Below are 25,278 nucleotides of genomic sequence, written 5' to 3' on the forward strand. Positions count from 1 at the left end.
TTTATATCTTCGAACTTGTGCCTAATGTTATTTTTATCACTTGAATTGCATCATTGGTTGAAATTGGTTCAACATTCTAATGACACAATAGGAATTATCTCTATGTGTAGGTCCTTGCAAACATGATCAAACCTTTAGAGAAGGTTCACTCTTCTTTGAACCTAGATGCATGTTCTGATTCAACTCAACATAAACTAAATTAAAAACATAATCCTTTCTCATAATAGCACAAAGGACCAATAAAATCACATAAACTCACACAAGTCTCTATTTAACATCTCCTATAGGTAGGTATGGAGGTTAGAAATCTAGGGGATACCAAGAGGGGTGAAATCCACAACTAATTCCTACAAATAATTTATCCACAACATACATATGTGAAAAGCAATAAGACCATTCACGTAAGAAGGTAAGATGAAATTACATGACATACAAGAATTGAGAAGAGGTGAAAATATGATAATTTAATTGATTTGGAGGCATGGATCATCTTGTTTACAACAACAAAGTTTCAAAGAGTCCAAGTCTCTGAGAAGAAACTAAAGAACCTCTAGGTGCCAAAATTGAAGAAGATGTGGCAGCCCAAACAAAAACACTAGCCATTGCCTTATCCAATGAAAATTAAACATGTGCACACCTAATCTGATTGGTCAAGGAGTGGATTCACATTTTTTAATTAATGACTAGTCAAAAGATCCAATCTGCCAAGGATATCCATTGGAAATAGAATTAAGGAATGACATTTTAGAGAAGGGATGTTTGTAGCATTAAATGAAGCATGAGCATCATTATTTTCCTTGGATTCATATTGAATTGTATTTAAATCTTTTATTGATCACTATTGGAATAAAATTTGATAGTTATGATCATTGCAAGAGTATTAGTGGTATTGTAGAGAAGTAGGTAGAAAAAAACACATCTTTTAGAGAGGTCCTATTGCTATTGAAGAGGATTGGTGCACTACTTACTTGTATGTCCATCAAATGTAGGAGAGAATCATTAAAACTTATGATGCCCCAATAAAACCTTTATCACTCTTTTCTTGATGAACTATTAATCTGTCATCGATCCTTTGAATTGCATGCTTGCCTAACCAGGGATGAGAGAACTCCACCTGAAACATATTGACAATGCACTAAGCTATTAGACATTTATCCATGAATATTCCATTGAACTATCTACCATAGAGATGGATGAGAATCTCTGAAATTATGACGGTGTCAGCAAATGATGATGTTAACATGACATTAGTAGAGAAAAGTTGGAGGTTCAGACTTTCGAGGATGGATGGAAATACGTGCCAAGAAGGGAAAGTCCAAAATTTTAAAATAAATACAAGAAATTTAGAAGTGGGTCTAGGGAAATTTTGGGGATTGGGGATCAAAGATACTACCTAACATTTTCTAAAAGTGGTAGAACAAGGAACTCCAAACTTCAATAAGGAAAATAAGTAAAAGAGGCAATGTGTAAAAATCTTTGGGATTAGAGATGTTAGACATGGGCAAGGAGGGATGTGAAAGTTTGAAGGCTTGAAACACTTGGAAGTGTTTTTAAAGGATTTTGGAAGATTTTTGTTTCATTGAGAAGCACGATAGGGATGACAAGTCTAAAAGAGAATGAAAAGATGAACTCTAGAGATCTAAAAGGATGATGACATAAAAAAAAATGATGGTGTCAACATGATTTCATCAAAGGAAATGGATGAATGAAAAGGTAATTATGTCAAAATGATGTTATCATCAACGTTTCAAGGTGTTGAGTAAACAAGAAAACAATAGAAAGGTAGGGGGAATGTTGATGAGCCAAACATTGATAAACATAGTCATTTTATATTTCAATGTTAAGGATCAAGAATGTGAATAAATGGTAGGAAAGTAAGAGAAACTCTAAAAGTTTGACCAAAATAATTGTCACTTTTAGGTTTTAGACTTTAAAGAACATAGAGATGGTTGAATTTTATGAGAGCAAGGGAAAGCTTGACAGTCTAAAATGTTGGCAAGTACAACACTCGCGCAAATATATGCTTCAAAATTTTGGGATTGGGGATGCTTAATAGTTATAGTAGGGTAAGGAAAAACTTGAGAATTTGAAAGGCTAATGAATTGGACACTTAGGAAAAATCACAAGGCCTCTAGGTAGTGGTTTGACAGTGATAGGAAAGGAATGTTGGGATGGGTACCCTTGAAACTTTGACACTCTAAAACAAAACTTAGAGTATTTGAAAATGATTGAAGTGGGGACTTCAAATCAAAAGGGAAGGTTTGTTGGCATGAGCAGCACCAAAACTCTAAAAATCTGACAAATTTTACACTTATTCAATTTTGATTTTTTTTAACTTAGTCAATTGACTAAAACATGAAAGGGGGGATTTGTGAAATTATCAAAGGCACATATTCATGCAAGATGGCCCATTTAGGATCTCTCATATCAGTTATCAGGATCTCTCATATAAGTTATCATTGATGGGCATTGAAGGGGGCATGAAATAATAATAGTTATGTTTTACATACAAGGCCTTATACACCTCTTATTTGGTAGAGGGGCCAACAAACAAATTTCAGGAATTATATACTAGGATTATTTACAAGTTTATTAGCCCTTTTTATTCTACCCTTCATGGTCAAAACACTCCTTGTTTGTATTCCAAAATAGTGAAGATTTTTTTGTGTTTATCTTGTGGTAACTCTATTCTAGTACTTAATAAGTCAATTACAATAAAACATGATAGAATAGAAAGAAGATATTGACAAGAAAACATGGAACATAGATAATTAAAATTGTATAACTTTAAAGATATAAGAAACCATGTTTCTAAAGTAAAATAAAAAAATAACATATCTCAAAAACTTCCTATTATATCACCCATAAGAGTCTCTAATTACAACCCAAAAAGGAATCAACAAGTAATAGTCCTATTTTAGTTGTAACTCTAAAAATAACATGTAGATTAAATAAACATTTTTTAAAGGCTACATAGTAAAATAAATAAATAATAAAATTAGTAAAACCATACTCCTAAACAATCTACTACAATAGGTATGAATCCACAAATGACACTCACAAACTAAGCGAAGTTGAATACATTAAAGAAAATCCACATCACTTCACAAGGTCAATTAAATTTGGGGACTCAAGTCTTCCCCCTAAACTTTGATTTGTTGGCTTAAGTACATTTGGAAATCCAAACTAGAGCTTAAAGTTTCTCATTTTTTGACATCTATTTTATAAAGTGCTTCTTATTGGGGAAGGCATTCTCATGTTGACTTTACTCATCTAAAATGTTCTTCATACAATAGTGTAGAAAACTTCTAGCATACACTTTTTACCTAGCCTAATCCCCAAAGTTACTGGAATTGGATTCATCAACTTTTTACATAGTTTTTTTCTTAGAGAATTGCTCTCTTTAGAGATTCAACTCCTTGACCATCTTACATTGCTAAAATATAGAATTATTCAAGGATTCTATTTTTGTAAATCTATAAAAATGTTTTTTTAGTAAATCTATAATACTGTTTTGTTTTTTTAAGTAAAAGGCCTAGGCCTAAAATATTATATTAATATAAAAGAAAGTAGATACATCAAGAGTACAAAGCAAAAAGGAGGGAATATCCTCAACCCTCCAAAAATAAAAACATGACTCCCTGAAAAGAAAATGCAATCAATAACTATCATGAAACAAAAAGTTTGCCAACCCCAAAGAACACCCAAATTAATTGATATATGTCAATGAGAGGAGGGTAAAACGAAGCCCCAAGAAATATAGTAGTAGATAGTTCATAGCAACAAAAAATAAGAATGACACAAAAAATATAGGTGGACAAATCTATGCATTAAATGAACAATAATTCAAGGGTTTGTAGAATACTCCTCTGAACTAGCAACTAAAGCAGGGATATGAAATGAGGAGGGATATCCATGAGGAGCCACATTTGCATGTATGAAGAGCTCGTTGATGAAATCGAATTGAGCAATAGCAGAGGAAAAAAGAGGCTCAAAAATGACCTTTTGATGTGTTCTCATCCATTGATGAAAAGATAGAGAAGCCTCACCAACCAAACCATTGATCATAGAAATAAGGACCTATTTTGAGACACAATCCTCAAGAATCTTAGATATATGTATGAAGCCATCCACAATTGGAGAGCCCTTAAAGATGCTATACTTCTCCAAATCTAGAATAATATTATCTTCATTTTTTAGGTTATTGAATGTTCCTTTCCTCTTTAGGATCAAGTATGTGTTTTAGCCTCTACATACCTTCATATCCAAGCACATGAAAAGGTGATGTTGGAATTATGGTATGTATAGGACCCTTATAATCCATTGGAAAGTGATTGAAAAGAGAAAGTTTCCTATACCATGAATATAATCACACCTAAATATTCCTCACAAAGAACACTACCATGTGCTCCAAGAATCATTCGCACAACCAAAACCACTTTTTACCTCCTACTTCTTAGAAAATGATTTGGACTCCTTTTTCACATAGAAAATCTTCTAGTCCTTTTGGATGATCTTCTCATGTGAATGGTGACACCAAGGACAATATTTGAGCTTTATTGTAGAGTGCATATGTGAAGAATGGAATAATATGTGTATTTTTATGGTTATCCATGATTCTTGGACATATAGAGGATGCATGGTAGGATCTTGACTTTTTAGAAGTATTTATAAAAACTTTGCCAGTGTTTTATGGTGAATATTAGATTGAGTGTGGATGTTTTTTGAGGTTGGGTTTTTCCCTTTGAGAGTTTTCCAAAGGTATATATTATTTCATCTTAATGACATGATTATTTTTTCTTTTGTATGGTGGCTTCTAAATACTTGTTTGCATTTTTTCTCTCTTGTAATTTTATGGGTATATTTTTATTGCCTCAATATTTTACTTTGACTGTTGTGTTCATTATGTTTTCTATTAGTTTTGTTTGTGTGTTAATTAAGCTTATCAAATAAGTTTTCAAACCCAAATTATGCATTCATAACAAAATTATTAGGTGTTGAACATGTTTTCCATGATGAACTTTTACTCACAAATTCATGAACTTTCTCAAAGAGGAGAACTCATCCAAAAACGTGATTAATTGAAAAAACATTTTTTCTTTTAATTCTTGTATAGTTTATGGCGAATACATATTAACCAATGATGTCCTTGATTCTAAGTGACTAAGTTTTTTACAATCAATCCAATATTATATATTTCACAAATCTAAAATTTGAGAGCAAATTTATCATAGTCCCATATGAGGCCTTGGTTTCTTGAGACCATTGTTTAATTTATTTTAACCAATATCATTCAAGAATCATTCAACCATTGTCAACCTTATCATAGTATCATTATATTATTTATTAAAGTCTTGCCTTGCTCTACAAAATAGACCCACAATCTGACTACCATAAAAGGAAGAGTAAGCAAACTAGATCTTGGAGCTATAAAGATTTAAGTAACAACATAAAATCTTCCTTTGCACTTACAAAAATCAATTCTACAAATAGAAGTTTTTCTTTCATTATATTTAGATTTATTTTTGATATTTTAGAAAATATTTTGTATATAATCTAATTTTAATTAGGATATTTTGGTATGCTACATTATATTGTTAGGATAAAAAAGATTAGTAATAGAATAATTTACTTTTTTCATATATATCATTTATTTTTATTAATTTTAAACATTTTTATTCATCTCAAATATTCATATCTTCTCTACAAGAAATACAAAGAAAAGACAACATAAATTACATATATTCCCAAGAGATCTTTTTCTATATTGCTCTCTTAGGAACCTTCTAAGAATTCTCATAGGCGATCTTTAAGGGAGCACTAGGATTTTTCATAGTAGATCTTATCTAACTTCAAAAACACCATTTTATAATCATATTAACAAATACATTCTACTATTAATCAAACATAGAAATATTCAAATCTTTAGATCTTGTTTATGGTAGAAATGGGAATTGCTAGTTTACGCATGCAAATTATGAATCAAACCCATTTACCACCCATCACATTAAAGAGAATGAATCTAGTAGGATCAACCTCAAACATATTAGAAAAGGGCTGAGCAAAAAATGAATTCACTTTCCTATTTGTAATGAATGTGAAATGAATAAATGTAAGAATTAGGGCTAATGATGCAAAATTGAGAGAAATCAACATGAACAAACAATTTTAGAACAGATATGCAGAAATTGAGTACAAAACTGAAAATGGGAAGCAAAGAGGAACTTGTATCTAAAATTTAGGCTCAAAACTATCAGACTATGGGGCTAGGTGACCTAGTCTTAAGGGTCTCATATTTAGCTATCATAAATAGTTTTTCTAATAGGACTATAAAATTTAGCTATCGGAATATCAGATTATTTAGCTAAATTTGAACCTGTATCAAATTTAGCTATTAGACTATGGGGCTAGGTGACCTAGTCTTAAGATTGATTTGATAGTTTAGCTATCAAATTTCTATTAATAAAAGGACTATAAAAGAAATTCAAGCTAAACTATCAAATCAATCATTTAGCTAAATTATCAAATCAAGCTTCTTGATTTGAAGAATTTCTTTTGTCGTGTGTTCTTATAAAAGAAATAGTTTTTCCTATAATATATAATTATAGTTACCGAATTAAATAATTAGATAAATTTGATGTAATTATCAATTATCAATTATTAATTAAAAAGTTAATTAATTCATATATTTATTTCATTAAAAAAAAATCAAATTCATTTAATATAATTAATTATTTAAATTAAATAAATTTACCTTTAAATTATGCAAAATAGAAAAATAGATATTTTCAAATTGCTCAATAAAATATCACCATTTGTGAACCAACCAAACAATCACATCTCAACTTTTAACACATTCGAACATAAAATAAATCATCTTGATTAAATTTTACGTGTGTTGAGCAACACCTCGACTACATGTTATCCATTTATTATTACCATGAGAAGAGCAAAATCAAACAAATAATCTAGTCATAAATTTGGCACTATATCAACTTTTGCCTCCTACATAACAATTAAATGATAAATCATCTAGAACCACATGAAAGTTTCCATGTGTGCCCATTTTAGTGCATATAGAAATTCTTGACATCAAAATTCTTAAACTCTTTCCAAAGGGTATTCACACTATTAGAGACTTCATTTAGTATATAAAGTAGATCTCTTGGCCAATAGTACAACACTTTTCCTTGTCCAATGCATACTTGCCTTCAATTCTTTGTATCTTGGAACATGTTCCTAATTTTGTTCTTTAGAAGATATCCCTGATATTATGATTTATAAGCTAGGCTTTCAAACACCTCTTGTTTGGTGGAGGGGATGGCAATACAGGGGATGGAAATACAATTTTTAAGAATTGGAGGATGGGGAAATACAAGACCTTTTCTTCTAACCAAGAGATGATGACAAAACATTCCTTTCTCTCTATTATAAAATAGTGCAAATTTTCTTATTATGTTTCTATTGTGCTAGCTTTGTTTCACAACTTGATAGTTCAATAATTAACTATAATTAAATATGGAAAAATATATGAACAAGAAGAGATGGAGTGGATAATCTAATATTTTAACTTAAAGAAAATATAGGAAACCATGTTTTTATTAGAAAAGAAAAGAAAAATATAAATTCTAAAAACTTTCTTTTATCTCACCTACAAGAGTTTTTATTCATAGCCTAAAAAGGCATCAACAAGTAATTATCCTAAAAATGTCAATAATAATTATTTTTCTATAGATTAAATATTTACAAAACAAGTTGCATTAGCATGTTGTGATGGTTAATTCGTGGTGGTGTTGTTTAATCCATCAAGTTTCAAACCCCTATTTGGGTGCTATTGTTGAATGTTTAAATGGGGATGAGGTCCCTTGTATGTGACCTCATCGGATCTAACTCTGGGTCAAAAGTGTTTACCCCTCTTTTATATTAGGGACGAGGTCCCCCATTTGTGACCTCACCGGTTCATAGCTCCAGATCAAAAGTGTTTATCCATTTAAAAAACAATTACAAAAAGTAGTAAATATATGCTCCTAAATAATCTAATATAATAGGTATGAATCCACAATGATAGTCACAATAAGTTTTCTTAAAATTTAAGTACAAATTGATGAAAGTGGAAGGATTTGCATTAAAGGCAGTCCACATCACTTCATAAAGTCAATTGAAGTTGGGGACTCAATTCTTTCATATAGACTCTGATTTATTGGCCTAACTGTGTTTGGAAATCCAAACTAGAGCCTAAAGTTGCTCACTTTCTTTGGTGTCTAGTTTATATAGTGCTTCTTATTAGGGAAAGGTGTTCCATGTTGACATTATTCATCTGAACTTTCCTTCATTTAATAGCCTAGAGATCTTCAAGCGTATCTTTTTTATCTACCATAAGCCCTAAAGTACTTGGAATCGAATTCATCACTATTTTGTACTTTCTTCCTTGGTTTTTTTCTTTAAGATTTGCTCTCTTTGGAGATTCAACTCTCTGGACATCTTATATTGCTAAAATATTAAAAAAAATAGAACTTCTAATTTATTCTATCTCAACAAATCTAGAAATAATGCAATCTTCAATATTGAGGTTATTAGATATTCATTTTCTCTTAAGAAAGTCTATGTTCTTGCCTCGATATACCTTCACATCCAAACATAGGTATAGATATAAAAGATGGAGTTAGAATTTTAATATGTCTAGGACCTTGTAATCCATTGTAAAGTCCTAGAATAGAGAATGTGTGTCTTGTAACATGAATAAAATCCCAATGTCCTGTAACATAATAAAATCCCTCATAAGAACTCTAACATGTGCTCCTAAGTGAAGTAGTCATTCACACAACTAAGTCCACATCTTTCCTCCGTAGAAAAGGGTTTGGACTCCTTTTTCACATGGAAAATATTCTTGTTCTTCTAGGTAGTCTTCTCATGTGAATGGTGATACTAAGGCTAATATTATTTTCCTCCATCTCTTGACTAGGGTGCGCTTGTGTCATTAATTATTTAGGATTCCCGTGACAAATGGGAGGTCTCTAATCTCATTTGAACAACCCTCTTTATGGGTGGTTCCTTGCTGGGACAATCCACCACCTCCTCCCCATGGCTTGACCATGTGTCTCTAATCAAATGGTGGCATAATGACTTTACTATTTTTTATTTATAGCTTGTGTATTAGTGGGTTGTTTAGACTAATTGACAATATTTTACTACTAATACATTTTAAAATCTTTTAATTGATATACATTTTTTTTTAAATTATTTCTAGGATATAGTTTAGTAAGAGTTAATAATCACCCCATTGCACATAATTACCTCATAAAGATCATCTACCAAACATGTATATTAATGAAACTTTGTAATCTAGGGAAAAGCCAATATTTGATATATGTAAAATATGATAAGGAGATTTCTTAATCATCGAATCAATTCCAAGACACATTTATAGAGGTATCTAACATGAGAAAAAAATAATTTTTTTAGAAGCTTGTGGGAATATGATATTTTTATATTTTTAGTTACAAAAGAGAAAATGGGAGATTAAGAAAGAAAGCATACTTAAATCAACAATGAATCAACCATTCCATTACGTTAGTAAGAAGACAAATTCTATTATGAAATCACTACATTAGCTTAAGGATCATTGTATATATTGGACTAGATATGTGTTGCCACAAACTAAGAATTCCAAGCAATATGAGATTTAATTTATGGGATGTGTATATGAAGATTTTTTAGCTAGAGTTGTCCTTGTGCTTCTCCTCAATTTGAAGGGTATCCAAACAAATTAGAGTAAGGATGGTGAAATTAATATGAAAATGATAACCCACAACTAATATTCCAGGATTCATGAGGTAAATGAAATTGGAATAGAATAATAATGATACTAGTATTTATGGTTGGTCAAAATTAGCCCATGGAATGTATAAAAATAAAATAAATCTTGAAAATTCACACATGTAACATTAGCAAACCCAAAAGAGAAGAAAAATAAAGGGTGTACACTAGATACAATGTATATGAAAACAAATCATATGCATCAATGCCTCATAGATATTATCATAGCTATACTTGTATATTATGAAATCACTTCCTACTTGATCCTAAAGAAGAAATAAGATGAATGAAAGAAGAAATTTTCCAAGTGCAAAGTAATATGCAAGATTTTTTTTTACCAAAAGATTGCAAAGATCAAATATATTTCGAAAGAAAAGGGTCAAGCATCTCTAATCATCATAATACATGAAGGTCTAGGGAGTTATGTTATTCTATAAAGAGATAAAAGGACCATCCCCTTATATTATACTTAGGAGAGTATCTAAGAAGATTATCCTAGCTTTTAGGGTCCAACAAATAAATCTAACATATAAAGTGCACCTAAGGAATTATCATAATGCAAAGGGGGTGTAAACAAAATTTAAATTGTGTCATATGGACCCTCAAGTTGCAAGGTAGTTTTGTTGTCCTCATTTTTTAACTTTCAAAAATTAGGCAACCCCTATGAGTTTTTCCTTGAAATTCATACTCTTGTTTCTCTAAGGCACATTTTACAAGGTAAAAACTTGTATTGGTTGGTGTCTAATCATGCGTGAGTGATTTTTCCATCATTGTCCAAGTTTTGGTTTATTTTTGCCTTCATTTTCTTAGCTTTCTGTGCAATTTCGGGTTTTAGGTCAGTCACTACAAGTAGGAACTTTTTGTTGTCATTGCAAGTAGGAACTTTTCGACATCATTGCAAGTAGTAGGAACTTTTGGATGACATTACAAGTAAATGCATTCACTTGTAATTGGGCCTCTGAGACCCAATTACAAGTTAGTTCATTGTTTTAATTGTCAAGTTACTTGCAAAGTCAGGTCTCTAGAGCATCATTACAAGTTGCATTATAACACTTGCAATCGGGTCCTAGAGACCCGATTACAAATGCCCATTATTATATTTCCCCCCCTTTTTTCCTTCAAGTTACATTTCGGGTTTCTTGGGGATGATTGTGAGTTCATCCCACATACATGACAGTCTTCACTTACAATCGGGTTTCTGAGACCCGATTACAATTCTTTCACTACAATTTGTGTGCTTGCAATTAGGTCTCTAAAACCCGATTGCAAGTGATTTTCAATTTTCAAGCATTGCTCACTTGTCTATAAGCTTCCAAGTTCTTATTTCAAAGGTAAATTATGAAGACTTTTCCCACTCATTTACAACCAATTCACCCCTTGCAATCGGATCTCTGAGACCCGATTGCAAGTGCAAAATATATCATTTCACCCCCCATTCCTTCAAGCTTATTTTCTACCATTCGGGTCTCAGAGACCTGATTACAAGTAAGAGTTTTATCATAGCTTTCAAGACTTGCATTCTTCCATTTTCGCACACCAAGTTCGCTACAATTCATTTGCACTCGCATTCCAAGCTTCCTTCCGTCCACTTGCAGTTAACCTCCCAAGATCCGAAATTGGTCCAAAATGCACTCAAAAACACTTAAAAATGAGTCTCTAGGATCCAATTACAAGTGCAAACTTGTATTTTCCATTTCACATATGAAGTTGTGTGTTCATTCTCCACAATTCCAAGTCAATGCTCTTATTTTTTCACACATGTAATGCAGTCCTGAAAACCTGAAATTCACTTGTGAGCCCATTTTTGCTTCAATTTATCCCTTCCCTTGTCAATCTTGTTTGCACACACTATCTATCAAACCAACAAATCAAGGCATGGGCATTGTTTCATAGCAATTTCATCTTGAATAAGGTGTTATGGGTTCTTCATCAGTGAACAAAAGAAGAAGAGATACAACAGTAATTCATGGGGCAGCCCAAGGGTCAATAATCCTCATGAAGTCATCCAATGACAAAGTGAATCAAGCATGAAGAAAGAACACGACGAAGAGAAGAATTTCCCTCCTGGAGAAATGGTACTACCCCAAGCAAGTTCCAACATCTTGTAACAACATGAAGACCTCTTAGATAGAGGATGATGTAAATAGTCATGTCTTGGACACTTAGAGTAGTTTCAATTATGCATTTGTAATTTCATTTTGACAAATTACATGTAATGTCAGAAATTGTAATTGTAACCTGTAATACATGTAATCACATTGCAAGTCAAAATGCAATAGGACTCGCAATGTTGAATAAGTCATAGTTAGTTAGTTGTGTAGTAAGTCTCGGTTGGTTATACTTCTCCCACATTTTACTCTCAGACCCTCTCCTATATATAGAGGAGGGTGCTCTATGCAATTAGGGATCTTTTTGGCAAGCAAGAAAACTCTACAAAATTTAGCACTCATAAAGACTTTGAGCTTTATATTTGTAAAATGTTTTCTCTCAAGTAATATCAAAGAGTTTGGAATTTCTGACTTTGTGTTGAAGCCATACTTTGTGTCCATTGTGTTCTTATGTCATATTGGAACATTTCTTGGTATTTGTTTGAAATTGTAGAAAGTTGTTGAGAAGAGCTTCACTCTAAATATCTGCAGACTTTGTGCTACGAATATTGAAGATTGAACTAGTATAGTTTAGTGTTAAGAGTTGAGAAGAGTTGCAAGACTTTGTGCTTATGGTTGATCCCATTTGAAGTGGTTTGAAAATGCATCATACTAGCAGACTTTGTGCTGCCATATGTTGTTCATTGTTTCTATTTTATTATTCTGAAAAAGGGTAGATAGGATTGTAGAAACTCAACACTTTGTGCTTGATTGATATTTGCCCGTCCCAGAGGAGGTGAAGAAGTCTTTGTGCTTTCAAGGAACTTCATTTCCTCTCTTGTCTTGCTTTAAGTTGTTAATATCTTTAAAAGTTGTTGTTTCTTTTCTGGGAAGAGAAAAGAATATACTTTTATGAAAAGAAAAAAAAGAAAGATTGTTGTCCCACCCAAATTAGATTTAGTTAGTGTTAGTAAAAGGGGGAGCCTTTCCTAAATTAGGAGAGTTTATACTCACACGCTGTGGTTGAAACCACAATTTTGCACATTCTGTCAGGTGTACAAAATTTTCAACCAACAAGTTAGAGTATAATTTTGAGTCTAGATGACTCCATTCTAAAAGTGAAGATATGTATTGTGGAAGTGTTCAAGCTTCAAGGAAATAGGTTCTTAAAGCTCTAGCCATTTGGACCATAGGTAAGATCTATGGGTTTAGTCTCTAACACCTTTATTGAACTCCTTTACAAAAATATTTGGTGCATCAAATGAAAAATTATGTCGACAAATTTAACCTATGCCAATACTTTATAGAACCCATAGCATACCAACCAAAGTAGATTACAATTCATACTAGTTGCAAATAAGATTTGAATGTTTGATATAAGATCTAAAGAAAATAGTCAAAAAGAATTAACCATCCATTTTAGCTGTGTATCATAATTGTCACTTGAAAAATCACAAGAATACCAAATCCAATTGATCATTTAACATGAAGATGCTTGCATAATGCATATATAAACAAACTGTACATTTAATGGTGTTGATTAAAAGTCACATGTTAAAATTAGGATGAAGTAATGGTGTTGATTGAAAGTCACATGTTAAAATTAGGATGAAGTAATGGTGTATAGCCTAGCCCACTGCAGTAATATCACGAGGTAAGCAAGCAACCTTTACTACTTTATAAATTTTAATATCTCATGCACCAATATACCCTACTTTTTAAATTTTAATATCTCATGAACCAATATAGTATCTTTGATATGATTTAAAAGTATACTACTTTTTACTTTTACAGTTTAGTTTCCCAACTTGGATAGAAGTTACAAACCATCACACATTCTTTACCAAGCTGTCTCAAGATTCAGATGGTCCAATCTACCAAGAGATATGAAGAAACGGAGATCATTTCTAATTGCATTAGATAATAAGGCATAACTCTGCAAGAAGGGATTAAGAAGACCGTGTTTTACAAGAACTCTCTATCAATTTATTTTTTTTCTTTGGAAGAAGGATGTGGAATAGGAAAAGAACTTTGAATTTTAGGCCATTACAAATGATCTGCAACTCAAAGTAATCACAAAAATGTTTTTCCTATTTAACAATAACAGGATCCTAAATAGAAAGCTCAACTGGGAAGGTACAGATTCCAATCCTCATTCTATCCTTTTGACAAGATTTTACTGTACAATACTGTAGTATCTCAGTTTATCCTTTTGAGAAGGTTTTACTGTACATATACTATAGCAAGAGGAGCAATTTGCTTCAAACTGTGCACTAATAACAGAATTTTTGCCAGAGATGAAGCAAAGTGGTCCTACTCTAAGTACCTTCAAGAAAATTTATTAGACCCATAAGGGTCACCGTTTGAAAATTCCTATACTTCTACTGTTTTTCACATCACTATTGCATGCCAGTGTGCCAGCAACCTTCATTCTGATAGATTTATAGATTGGAGGCAGTGGCAATGGCAGTTTGAAATGGAATTTTTTCAATTCATGAAAGTGCTGATAGATCCACTCTTTTGTTTGGACCCATAGGTTGCCCAGGTAGTCATAATTTATCATTGCCTTTGTCAGAACTTTTCCCTGGTGTGTGTCACTGAAAATCAAATCGCTATGAACCATGGGACACTTAACACAAGCATGACACTCAGAGAGGGCATGGCTACAATGCTGAGATTGAGTAATCAGGGAAGAGTCACCTTCAATGGACTGAATTGCACTTTGAAGTTGAGTAGCATGGAACTGTGGGAAAGAAAGTTCCTGTGAGCCAATGTCTTTGCCACAGTCAGGTTCCGATTTCACATGGGAATCCAGAGTAGATGTCTTGTTAGTAAATGGTCCACCAATAAAATCTGTGAAAGGAGCATCATCTAGCATGGGAGGATTGTGCTTTGGTGACTTGACAACAATCCACTGGCCATGTGGGATTGGAAGTGGAGGACTCTGTGAAACATCATTTTCTCTGAATTCATGAATCCAATGTGATGGGCCTAATGGGGAAGGCCTTAAGATTTTTTCACACTCTTGTGATTTTACTTTGGTGGTATTCATCTCCATCTGCAGAGGCAACAGGGGAACAGTCTGAGATAACTCTGATGATGCCGTAGAGCTTTCTGAATCCCACACTCTATTGAAATCCAGAGTGGTGGGTGGCGATTGAGCTCCAACATGCTTTTGATGGCCCTGATCTTGGAACCATTCTGTGACAAATGGATGATTCAACAACTGCGTAGAGTTCCATCTCTGTTCAGGATCTCTTCTGAAGCATTTGTCTAAGAAATCGAGCCCTTCAGGGGAAAGGGATTGAGGCAACTCGGGCAGCTCATTGCTGCAACCAATCTTATACATTGCCACCAGGGGATGTGAGATATTACTCCATGGAGGGCTCCCTGTGGCCATTTCCACCACAGTGCAGCCCAGAGACCAGATGTCAGAAGCCTTGCCCTGAGACTCCTGTCTCACAACCTCCGGTGCCATCCACAGAGGAGTGCCCCTCAACTGTACACCAGAGCCATCAGTAATTCTCTTGGCTGACCCAAAGTCTGCAAGCTTTACTACCCCAGAAGAGCCTAGAAGAACATTCTTACCCTTGATATCACAATGAACAAAACCTTCCTTATGCAAATAATCAATGCCATAAAGGATACCCCTGGTGTAGGTTCTAATCACAGACTCATCCAATCTCCCTCCAAACTTCTTGATGATGTCAGCAACGCTCCCGCCTGCCATGTATTCCATGAACAGGTTCCCCATCCGGACTCCATTCTCTTCTGTAAAATCATACCCCAGGGACCTAACAATCCAGGGGGAATCCAACTCCTGCAAAATTTGAGCTTCATTCTCTAGTCCCAACAAATCCCTCCTCGCTTCATCCTTGACCTCTATTGTTTTCACTGCAAAGAGCTGACCATTAGCCTTATTCATGGCGAGGCTAACAGTCCCAAAAGCACCAGCTCCAACAACATTTCCCCTCAACCAATCCATGGGTGTCTCAGAACAGCAATCCCCCATTGAATCCAACTGAAGTCGACAAGAAAAAGTCTACCGAAAGACCCTGAGCAGTGAGCCCTCAACTCTAGTATACCTTCAAAAAATCATGCCGAACCCATCTTAAACTCAAATCCTGCAAAACGGAAATAAATTCGTGTGCAGTAAATGAGAGAGGAAAACGCCTGGGAATCCCATTTACCCACTTGTACCCCGTATGTAACTGAATCGAGGCAAACCCAACTCTGAAACCGCATAGTCCTCGCCTTCCAACTGCATAGATGCCCTGCAACTACCAACTTCGACTCTACTGACCACAGCATCAAAATAGGCAACAGCCAACCAATTCAACTAGCACAAGTTACCACAAGCCCCAATCAATTGAATATGACAGCCGTAGATTCAATTAACTTCACAAATACACCAACACATTACATCATACCCACTTCCAGAGAGCCTCTCCCGAGTCTTCTCACAAGATGAAAAGTTTGCATACTGAGAAAAGTTTGCTATGAAAATGAAGAAAGGATAAAGGAGAGTTTTCCTCCCTCCTCCTCCACTCCTGCAAACGCACGCACACAGCGGGTAATGTGTGCTGTGCTGAGCACGCCGACAGGCTCAAATATCTGGAGATTTTGGCGGAAAAATGAAAAAAATCTTCTTAGAGATGGAGGAAAACGACGGCTGATTAGCCAACGCTCCGACTTCTGAGGGATTCGACGTCTCTCTCCACATCTTGTTTGTCAGTTTTAAATCTAACGGCCGAGGTATCTTTCAAGTTGTAGATAAAGTCACTTTCGGAGCGTCAGTTAATTCGTTGAGAGGAGAGCTGAAAACTGTTTTCCTCCTCCTCATACCGGCGGGAAGTTAAATACTACTGTGGAGGAGTTTGTTGTTTGGACTGACTGGGTCCCAATTTTAGATAAGCTACGCCTCGAATTTGACGGCCACCCCTTCGAAGCACAGGGAAATCATCATAATCGTTTGCATGAATGAATTGTGTACACTTCATCGTGAGTCTTTTGGATTTAACCCCAAGATTTTTCGTATCATTAAGATAACAATGCCTATGAGTTATCCCCTATTCAATACAGGGAAGAGCATCATTAGGGGTCTAATTTTGTGTATTTAAGATTCTAAAGGACGTGTCTATTCTGATTCCGAAAAGACAGTATGGATTGACTAATATGCATGTTAGTCGCGTGTTTTACATCGTCAATTTTGCAATTAACGGTTGCGATTGACTAACCTGTCACTAACACGATGTACGAAAGGTCTATTTTGGAGCTAGAATAGCTGCAACCGATTCTAAATGATATTTATGGTATATTTTTATTAGGGGTTATAGTTAATTTTGTGTATTCAAGATTCTAAATGGTACATATCTATGGTCACAATTTTTTGGGGCCTTTTTGGGTACCTTCACAAAAAAACATGCTAATGTGGCATCATATTTGATTATGCGGCCTTGAAGCCTTGATTATAAGTAAGGGGCATGCCAAGTAAGCGATTATAAAAATTTGAGAGAGAAAAGAAATTTTCACATGGGATTTTGAGAAGTGTGAAGTCTTATGATGTGAGTGGTTAAAATAGAGACCATAGCATTCAAGGCAACAATTTGGAGTTTTAGGAAATAATTCAATAGTTGCTAAAGTTTGATTCAATATAGAAAAATTGAAAATAGTTGTTAAAGTTTTAGAAAATTGGAAAGTCATCTTTTACACCATTCAAATTGATATATATATATATATATATATATATTAGAGGTGTCCTCGGGACTTGGCTTGCGATCCTATTGTCGAGGTAGTTCAGGTAAGGCAACTTGGCCTACGATCCTATTGTCGAGTCAATTCAAGTAAGGTGAGACTAATCCTCTAGGCCACACAATAACCCGCAGGGGACCCACCTTGGGCATGCCTGGTTAAACCAGTTTTTTTGTCCCGACAAGGTTTGAACCTACGTTGATCATCTGTGCCTTACAATGGCTTGACCAATTGCTCTATACCCCGAGGTCAATATTTTATTCATATTTTATGTCATAATAATTTTTATTTTATAGGAATAATTAGAAGGAAAAGATAATAACTTTATTATGTTTATATAGTAACTTATACATTATATGAGATATAGTTAAATTGTTAAAGATAATAGTATGATTTCTAATTACATCATCCACCAAAGTTATCCTTTAGAGGTTGTGATTGACCCAAGTTTGACCATTGAGTGATTTTGACAAACAAGTCTCCCCTACCCATAGTTACCTAGCCAACTCACAAATTTTAATTTCAATGCTCTTGAGAACTTTTTAAGATAAGTACTAAATCTCAAAATAGCAAAGTTTTTATTCAACCTACCTATAATTATGTTTTATTGTATTTCTTTAATAACTCGTGTTGGTCACTTCTTAGATTTTCTAAAAATACACCACCCCAAAAAAATATTTCAATTATCTAGGGGTGTTAGTTGAAATGATTGAAAGTAGTGTATTTATACTTCATAATTTCACAAGTTGGTTGTGTGAGTGTAGCCCAAGGAAGATAACTCCTTTATCATATGTGTGTGCGCGTGTGCATGCGTGCGTGTGCGTGCGCGTATGTATATATACATACATATATGTATGTATGTATGTATGTACATATATTTACACACTTTTATCAATAATATTAATCACCACTATATTGTTCCAATGCATATCCCTTGCAAGAATTTATTATCTAAAGTTATTATCCAACCTATCCCTAAAACTATTATTGTTCCTCAAAAATATTAAATCTAGGATTTATTTTACTTTTTTATTGTGTCGTATTTTTAAAAAAAATTAATTAATATGAAAAATTAATTTCATAAAATTAAGATTAGAATCAAAATTAATTACAATTTTATTTTTAATTATTTAAATAATTAAATTTATTTATTATTGCAATTATAATTATATAAATAGAATTTAAATAATAACTATATAATTTTATGACTAATTAGAATACATTTAATAATTACGTTTTTGGTTACTGGAAAAACAGGTTTTGAAGGGATCCTGAAACCCTTTAAAAAAGATAATAGCATTAAGAAACAAGAAAAGACATTCTGCCAAAAAACCAGCACAGTTCTGGGCAAAACTCAACATAAAAGCCCAACAAAACCAGCAACATCCAACCATAACAAAAAAAAAAGCAAAAGACAAATTACTTAATGTTTTTAAGGGCATTAGCCAAATTTCTGCTAATCCCTTGCAAATATTTAATATTATCCCTGAGCATAGGGATATCCTTGGAAGAGGCCAAAGTAGCTTTTTTCATACTCGCCCTTGTTCTTTTTGTCGCACCACCAGGATCACTTTTCACTATCCTTGCCTCAATAACATCCTCATCAATATCTAGGTCTACAATAGGTTTGGAAGTGCTGGAGCCATCAAGGAACTTGGTAATTTCCTCTAAATTTTTAGTCACAGAGGTAAGAATATCTAGAATCATTACCAAAAAGTTGTTCATGGTTGTTTTTCCTTCCTCCAGTTTACTAATCTAAGCTTCCAACTTCTCCACTTTTTCCTCCATACCCTTTTTCTACTACTCCTGGTTACTTTCAGCTTTCTTTCCCTTCTCTTCCTGCTGCCTATCAATTTTTTCCAGATTCTTGATTCCTTCATAAACCCACCTGTCAAAACCCATTCGAGCCTCGGACTGGTTTTTGAGTTTATCCAAAATAATCTCATCTCCAGCTTTATCTTGATCCCTGCTCGATTTCTCCTTGTCATTATCCTGCTCAATTTCCATTTCCCTTTCCTCATTAATCCAATTGTCCTACTCCTCCATTGGTTGGTTGTTAACATTACCTATACTCACACTATGGGTAGGGCTATTATGATCAGAAAAATCCTCAGCTCCTCCTTCCTCTTCCCCCACTTCCTCTTCTTTCCATCTCTCCTCTCCTTCAGACTCATCGGTCTCCATCTCACTTCCATATTTTCCCATGTCCTCTGAATCAATCTCTGTATCCTTTTGATTACCCTTGTCCTCTTGAGTTTTCTCCACACTGGCTTTTTTACCCTTTTTGCTCTATGTTAACTCATCCTTGTTAGGCCCACCTTCCTCCATCTTCCTCTTTCCTTTCCCCGACGACACCGACAATCTCTTGTTTTCTTGGATAGCCAGAATCTTGCAATGCTCATAAATGAGCAAAATAAGGTCGTAATGAAGCACAGGCGAAGAAGGGTTCTTGATATGCTTATTCAGAGACCACGACAGAGACCTAAAGAGGTAATAGGGCAGAGAAATCATCTTCTCATGTCTAAAATGATTTAAAAGCACAAAATGGTATGTGTGGACCCTGGTAAAACGACCCTCCATAGTAATATATTCCATAATTGCATTAAACACACAACCCCAGATTTTCTTAATATTGGAAGCATCATAATACCCCCCGTGGTTTTTCCTAGTTTCGTTCTCTCCTTCTCTTTACGCGGAAAAAGATTAACTGCATTATTAGACACTTTCAGGTTTCTAAAGAAGTTAAGACCAAAATGAGGCATACCTGTGACCATCGCAATGACGTCCACATCCAGCTTAAACCTAACACCATGAATTTTGAAGGAGCCATTTATTCAATTTTCAGTAACTTTGGTGACCGCTTGGTTAACTCTGCCTTTATCATAGTCGACCAACTTTTCTATGAAATTTGTCATGAATCCTTTCTCCAGCTTTGTCCAAATCTTACGCATCTCCCGCCATCTAGAAATGTTATCAGGTTCCTCTCTTCTTAGATCCCCCCCCCATTTTAGATTTCATTTTACAATTTCTCTTCTTTTGTAACTTCAGAGCTTTCTTCCAAATGACACTCGACTTTTTGAAAATGCATAAGCACAAAGTGTGCAGAAAATTAATATTCTTGATTAGGACTCTTCCCTTCTGACGTGTCATCGTCACCTTTCTAAAAAATTGAAGATTACTCATTAAAACTTTCATGATTAATCGTGCAATCCATCTTTCCCCATAAATATGTCCTTTTTGATGAGTTCTTTAATATTAAAATCAATATTAATTTCCCCATTCCATATACTTTGAGCTTCGAAAATTACGCCAAGGTTCGCTAGATCATCCACTACAATATTTTTTTCTCTGAAGGCATGTTCAATGATAATAGATTTAAAGCTAGAAATATTTTCTCTAGCTTTAAAAATAATAGTTTCTATAGTCCACAAAGGCTCAATTTCTCCCTTGAGGCATTTAATAATGTTAAGTGAGTCTCCCTCCAACCATAGATTATCATGATTGAGATTTTTAGCTATAATCAAAGTATTCAAAGTCGTTGAGGCTTCAGCATAATGACTAGTTTGGTTACCCAAAGGACCAACAACAACCACAAGACAACTTCCAGCAAAATTCCTGACAATGCCCCCATAAGCAGCTTTCCCCGGGTTCCCCTTAGAAGCCCCATCAAAGTTGGCCTTGATCCATCCCTGAGAAGGAAGGCACCAAACAAGACCATCCCTACCCTTATCCTTACTGATTATGTTATTGGAGAGGTTCCATCTTTCATTAAAGTCTTCTTTAGCAGCTAAACCATTATCAATTCCATTTAAACATTCAAAGATCCCGCTATAGATTTTATCCACCACCACTTCAGGGTTCACACTTTTATCCCTAAAAATCATGTTGTTGCGCTTCTTCCAGATGTTCCATATGACATTAGGGAGAGTAAGTTTCCAAAGCTCAACATTCTTAGAATTGGAACTAGGGCAATACCATTGCTACCAAAACTCTTCCAGAGAGTTCAGGAAAACCCAGCTCAACTTCCACTTACTAAAAATAATATTCCAAATTTCTTGACCGAAAATACATTGGAAGAGGATATGACAAGCAGACTCCTCCTCCCTGCAGCAAAGAGAACACCTGTTAGGAAAAACAAATCCACGCTAATGGAGATTATCAAGAGTTAGCACCTTATTTTGGATAAAAATCCAAAAGAAGATATTAATTTTGGGCGTCAACTTCTTTATCCACACTTTAGCCCACAAAGGGATCTCTTCCAAAACTTTGTTGTGGATAGACACCGCTGAAAACACATAATATTTCCCATCCAAAGTTTCCCTCCTAATCAAACAATCCTCAGAATTGTCCATAAAATTTTTAGAAGAAAGCAAGATCTCTAAATATTTTAATCTCGGACAAAGCTGGCTGAACTCAATCCACTTCCCATTTCTTCAGTAGTCTCTAACAAAGACTCCATACCTGCTTTTGAACCAGTCTTTCCATTCCTTAAGGATGGGGATTTCCTCCAGCGGTTTATCCATAAGCCATCTGTCCTCCCAGAATCTAATAATTCTCCCATTCCCCAATTTCCACTTTCTTCCAGCTATAGCCCAAGCTTTAGCCATTTGAACTGCATTTCAAATTGCAGAGCCTTCCACAAAAAATGAATTTTCCATAAATTCTTCCTCAAATGGTTGCATGTAAAGGTATTTCTTTTTCCAAATTAAATTGCATTCTCTTTCCTCCCCTTTCATTCTCCAAATTTTTTAGTTAACAAGGCATTATTCATAGTTATAATGTTCCTTAACCCCAAACCCCAAAAGCCTTAGGAGTACAAATATTATTCCATGCAATAAGGGGGATTCTATTTTTATCTTCCACTCCCGACCATAAGAATTTTTTTTGAATTCTTTCAATTGCCTCCGCAAACTTTCTGGGGATTTTGAACAAACTAAGGGCATAGATAGGCAAATTTTGAAGGGTAGCTTTAAGAAATGTCACCTTACCCGCTTGGCTAAGGAGGGCTCCTTTCCATTCACCCAGTTTGAAATTGAATCTATCAACCAGCTTCATCCAAAAATTCTCCAAAGGCTTTAAGCACAGAGGGAGACCCGGATAGGCTGAAGGAAACTCAACAATTTTGCATCCAAGGATTCTTTTGATCCTTCTTTATCTATCCACTGGGGTATTGATGAAGAACAAAGAACTCTTAACCCAATTTATTTTTTGACCAGAAGAAGCTTCATAGGAATCCATAACACTCTTCATGTTTCTCGCTTCCCTTATGGTAGCTTCTCCCATAGTGATTGAATCATCAATAAATTGTTCATGAGTACAGGTTATGTTGGAAGATGAAGGTTTAAGGCCTTTGAGTTTCCCTTCTTCCACATTTCTCATAATAAATCTACCCAAACTTTCAGCCAGAATAGTAAACAAGATAGGAGAGATGAGATCCCCTTGTCTTAGGCCTCTAGAACTTTTGAAGAAACTGGAAGGGGATCCATTAATAATAACTGCAAAGGTAGAAGTTCCAGTCAACTAAGAACAAAGTTGAATCACCTTTTCCCCAAACCCAAAAGCTTTCATAATTCTGAAAAGGAATTGCCAATTCACTCTGTCATAGGCCTTAGACATGCCCAACTTAAGAAAAAAGCCCTTTTTTTTTGCAACAGTTAAAGAATGAATATTCTCATGAACAGAAATGATAGAATCTAGAATCTGTCTACCAGGGACAAAACCGTTCTCCTGAGCTGAAATAATGCGGGGGAGAATATCCAACATTCTAGAAGTAAGAACCTTAGATATAATCTTGTAAACATAATTACAAAGACTGATAGGTTTGAACTTATTGAGAGAGTCAGCTTTAGAGATCTTAGGAATAAGAATGATAAAGGTAGCATTGAGTTCTTTTAGAAGCTGCCTTGAACCAAAGAATTCTTTAACTCCATTACAAATATCAATCTCCACAATATGCCAAAAATTTTGGAAGAACATAGGGAATCCATCTAGACCAGGAGACTTATCTCCAAGAAAGGAAAACACAGACTTTTTGATTTCTGGATTCAAAGGGATCCAAGAGAGATTTGTGTTGTCATCCTCATTTAAAATGGGAGGGATAGCTTGAGCAAGAAGGTCTTGATTTCTGATATCCAGAACGTCCACCCCTCCCAATAGATTGCTAAAACAATCCATAGCTTCCTTTCTTATTTCATTTTCATCCAATAAAATCCCCCTATTGCAGGATAACTTGGAAATCTTGTTGGCCGCCCTATGCTTAAGAGCAGTCATGTGAAAAAACCGAGTGCTTTTATCACCTTCCTTCAAATACAAAGCTCTTGATCTTTGAATCCAAAAAGTTTTTTCATTAGAGATAATTTCATTGAATTTGGATAGCAACCCATTTTCAACATTTCTCAAATCCTCAAAAAGCCCTTCCTCTTGGATTTTATCTTGAACTTCTTTAATATCTATCTAAATTTGATATTTAATTTTAAAGATATCTCCAAAAGTCTCTTTGTTCCAGATTTTAACTTTGGCTTTTATGATATTAAGATTTTTGGCAACTTTGAATAAGGTTGTTCCCTCAACCTCTTAATTCCACCATTCAGCAACATAGACTTCCAAAGACAGGTGGGACAACCAAGCTTTTTCAAATCTAAAAGGAAAATTTTGCTTTGCATAAGTTGAATTGGCAATGAAAGAAATAGGGTAATGATCAGAACCAATCTTAATGATTGACGCCAAAGAACAATTATACTTAGAAAGCCAATCAGGAGAAATCAGGGATCTACCCAACCTGACTTGAATAAGATCAGAACCAGTTCTTCAATTGGTCCAAGTGTAATTAATCCCTTGGAGATCCACATCCATCAAAGCTTGATCATTAATCAAATCCATAAGATCTTGTCTTCCCTCCATCTGCAAAGGGAGGCCTCCCATCTTTTCATCCTCTTTTAATGGGGTATTGAAATCTCCCATAATCATCCAGTTTTTATCAACAAAACTTAGTCTATCTTCAGCCAGGCTCCTCCAAAATTTAGTTCTTCCAGCTTTAGAATTAGGCGCATAGACATTAGTGATAACCCAGACAAAGTTGTCCTTAATGTGCTCAAGCAAGACTGAGGTCCTATTGACCCTTGAAGCAATTTCCTTACCTATAATAGTATTCTGATTCCAAAAGATAGTTTTACCTCCAAAGGCACCCTCCGAACTTGTTCCAATTACCCCATTACTTTTGAATATTCTAATCCTTTCCACTTTATCCTTACACATCTTAGTTTCCTAAATAAGGACTACATCCGGTTTATGATCTCTTACAATATTACGCAACACATCCTGCTTATGGGGGCATTCAACCCTCTAATATTCCATGAGATTATCTTCATACTTTAACCGGGGATAAGGCTGACTCAATGGACCTCTGTGTTCCATAAACATGGTTCTTCCAACATCTGCCACTTTCTTATTCTTTCTTTTGGTTGAAATACTTCCATTGGGTCCTCCATTATTTGACTTGCCTTCTTTAATACCGAAAATCCTAAGATTTCCCTCAAGAGCCACCGTTTCCAAACTTTTAGGAGGAGTTTTCCATTGGGAGTTCAGGATCATATTTCCATTCTACTTAGGACTTCCATTGGTTAAT

At 34.6% G+C, this 25,278-nt stretch overlaps 1 protein-coding gene across 1 annotated transcript; it reads right to left on the bottom strand.

The window, feature by feature from the left end:
- Window positions 1-13,985: 13,985 nt before the first annotated feature.
- LOC131046542 (mitogen-activated protein kinase kinase kinase 20) lies at window positions 13,986-16,490 on the bottom strand. The gene has a single exon (XM_057980305.2). It carries the CDS (start codon window positions 15,913-15,915, stop codon window positions 14,260-14,262), a length of 1,656 nt encoding a protein of 551 aa, XP_057836288.2. The 5' UTR covers window positions 15,916-16,490; the 3' UTR covers window positions 13,986-14,259.
- Window positions 16,491-25,278: the final 8,788 nt, after the last annotated feature.

Source organism: Cryptomeria japonica, chromosome 3, assembly GCF_030272615.1.
Source record: "Cryptomeria japonica chromosome 3, Sugi_1.0, whole genome shotgun sequence".
Lineage (NCBI taxonomy): Eukaryota > Viridiplantae > Streptophyta > Pinopsida > Cupressales > Cupressaceae > Cryptomeria > Cryptomeria japonica.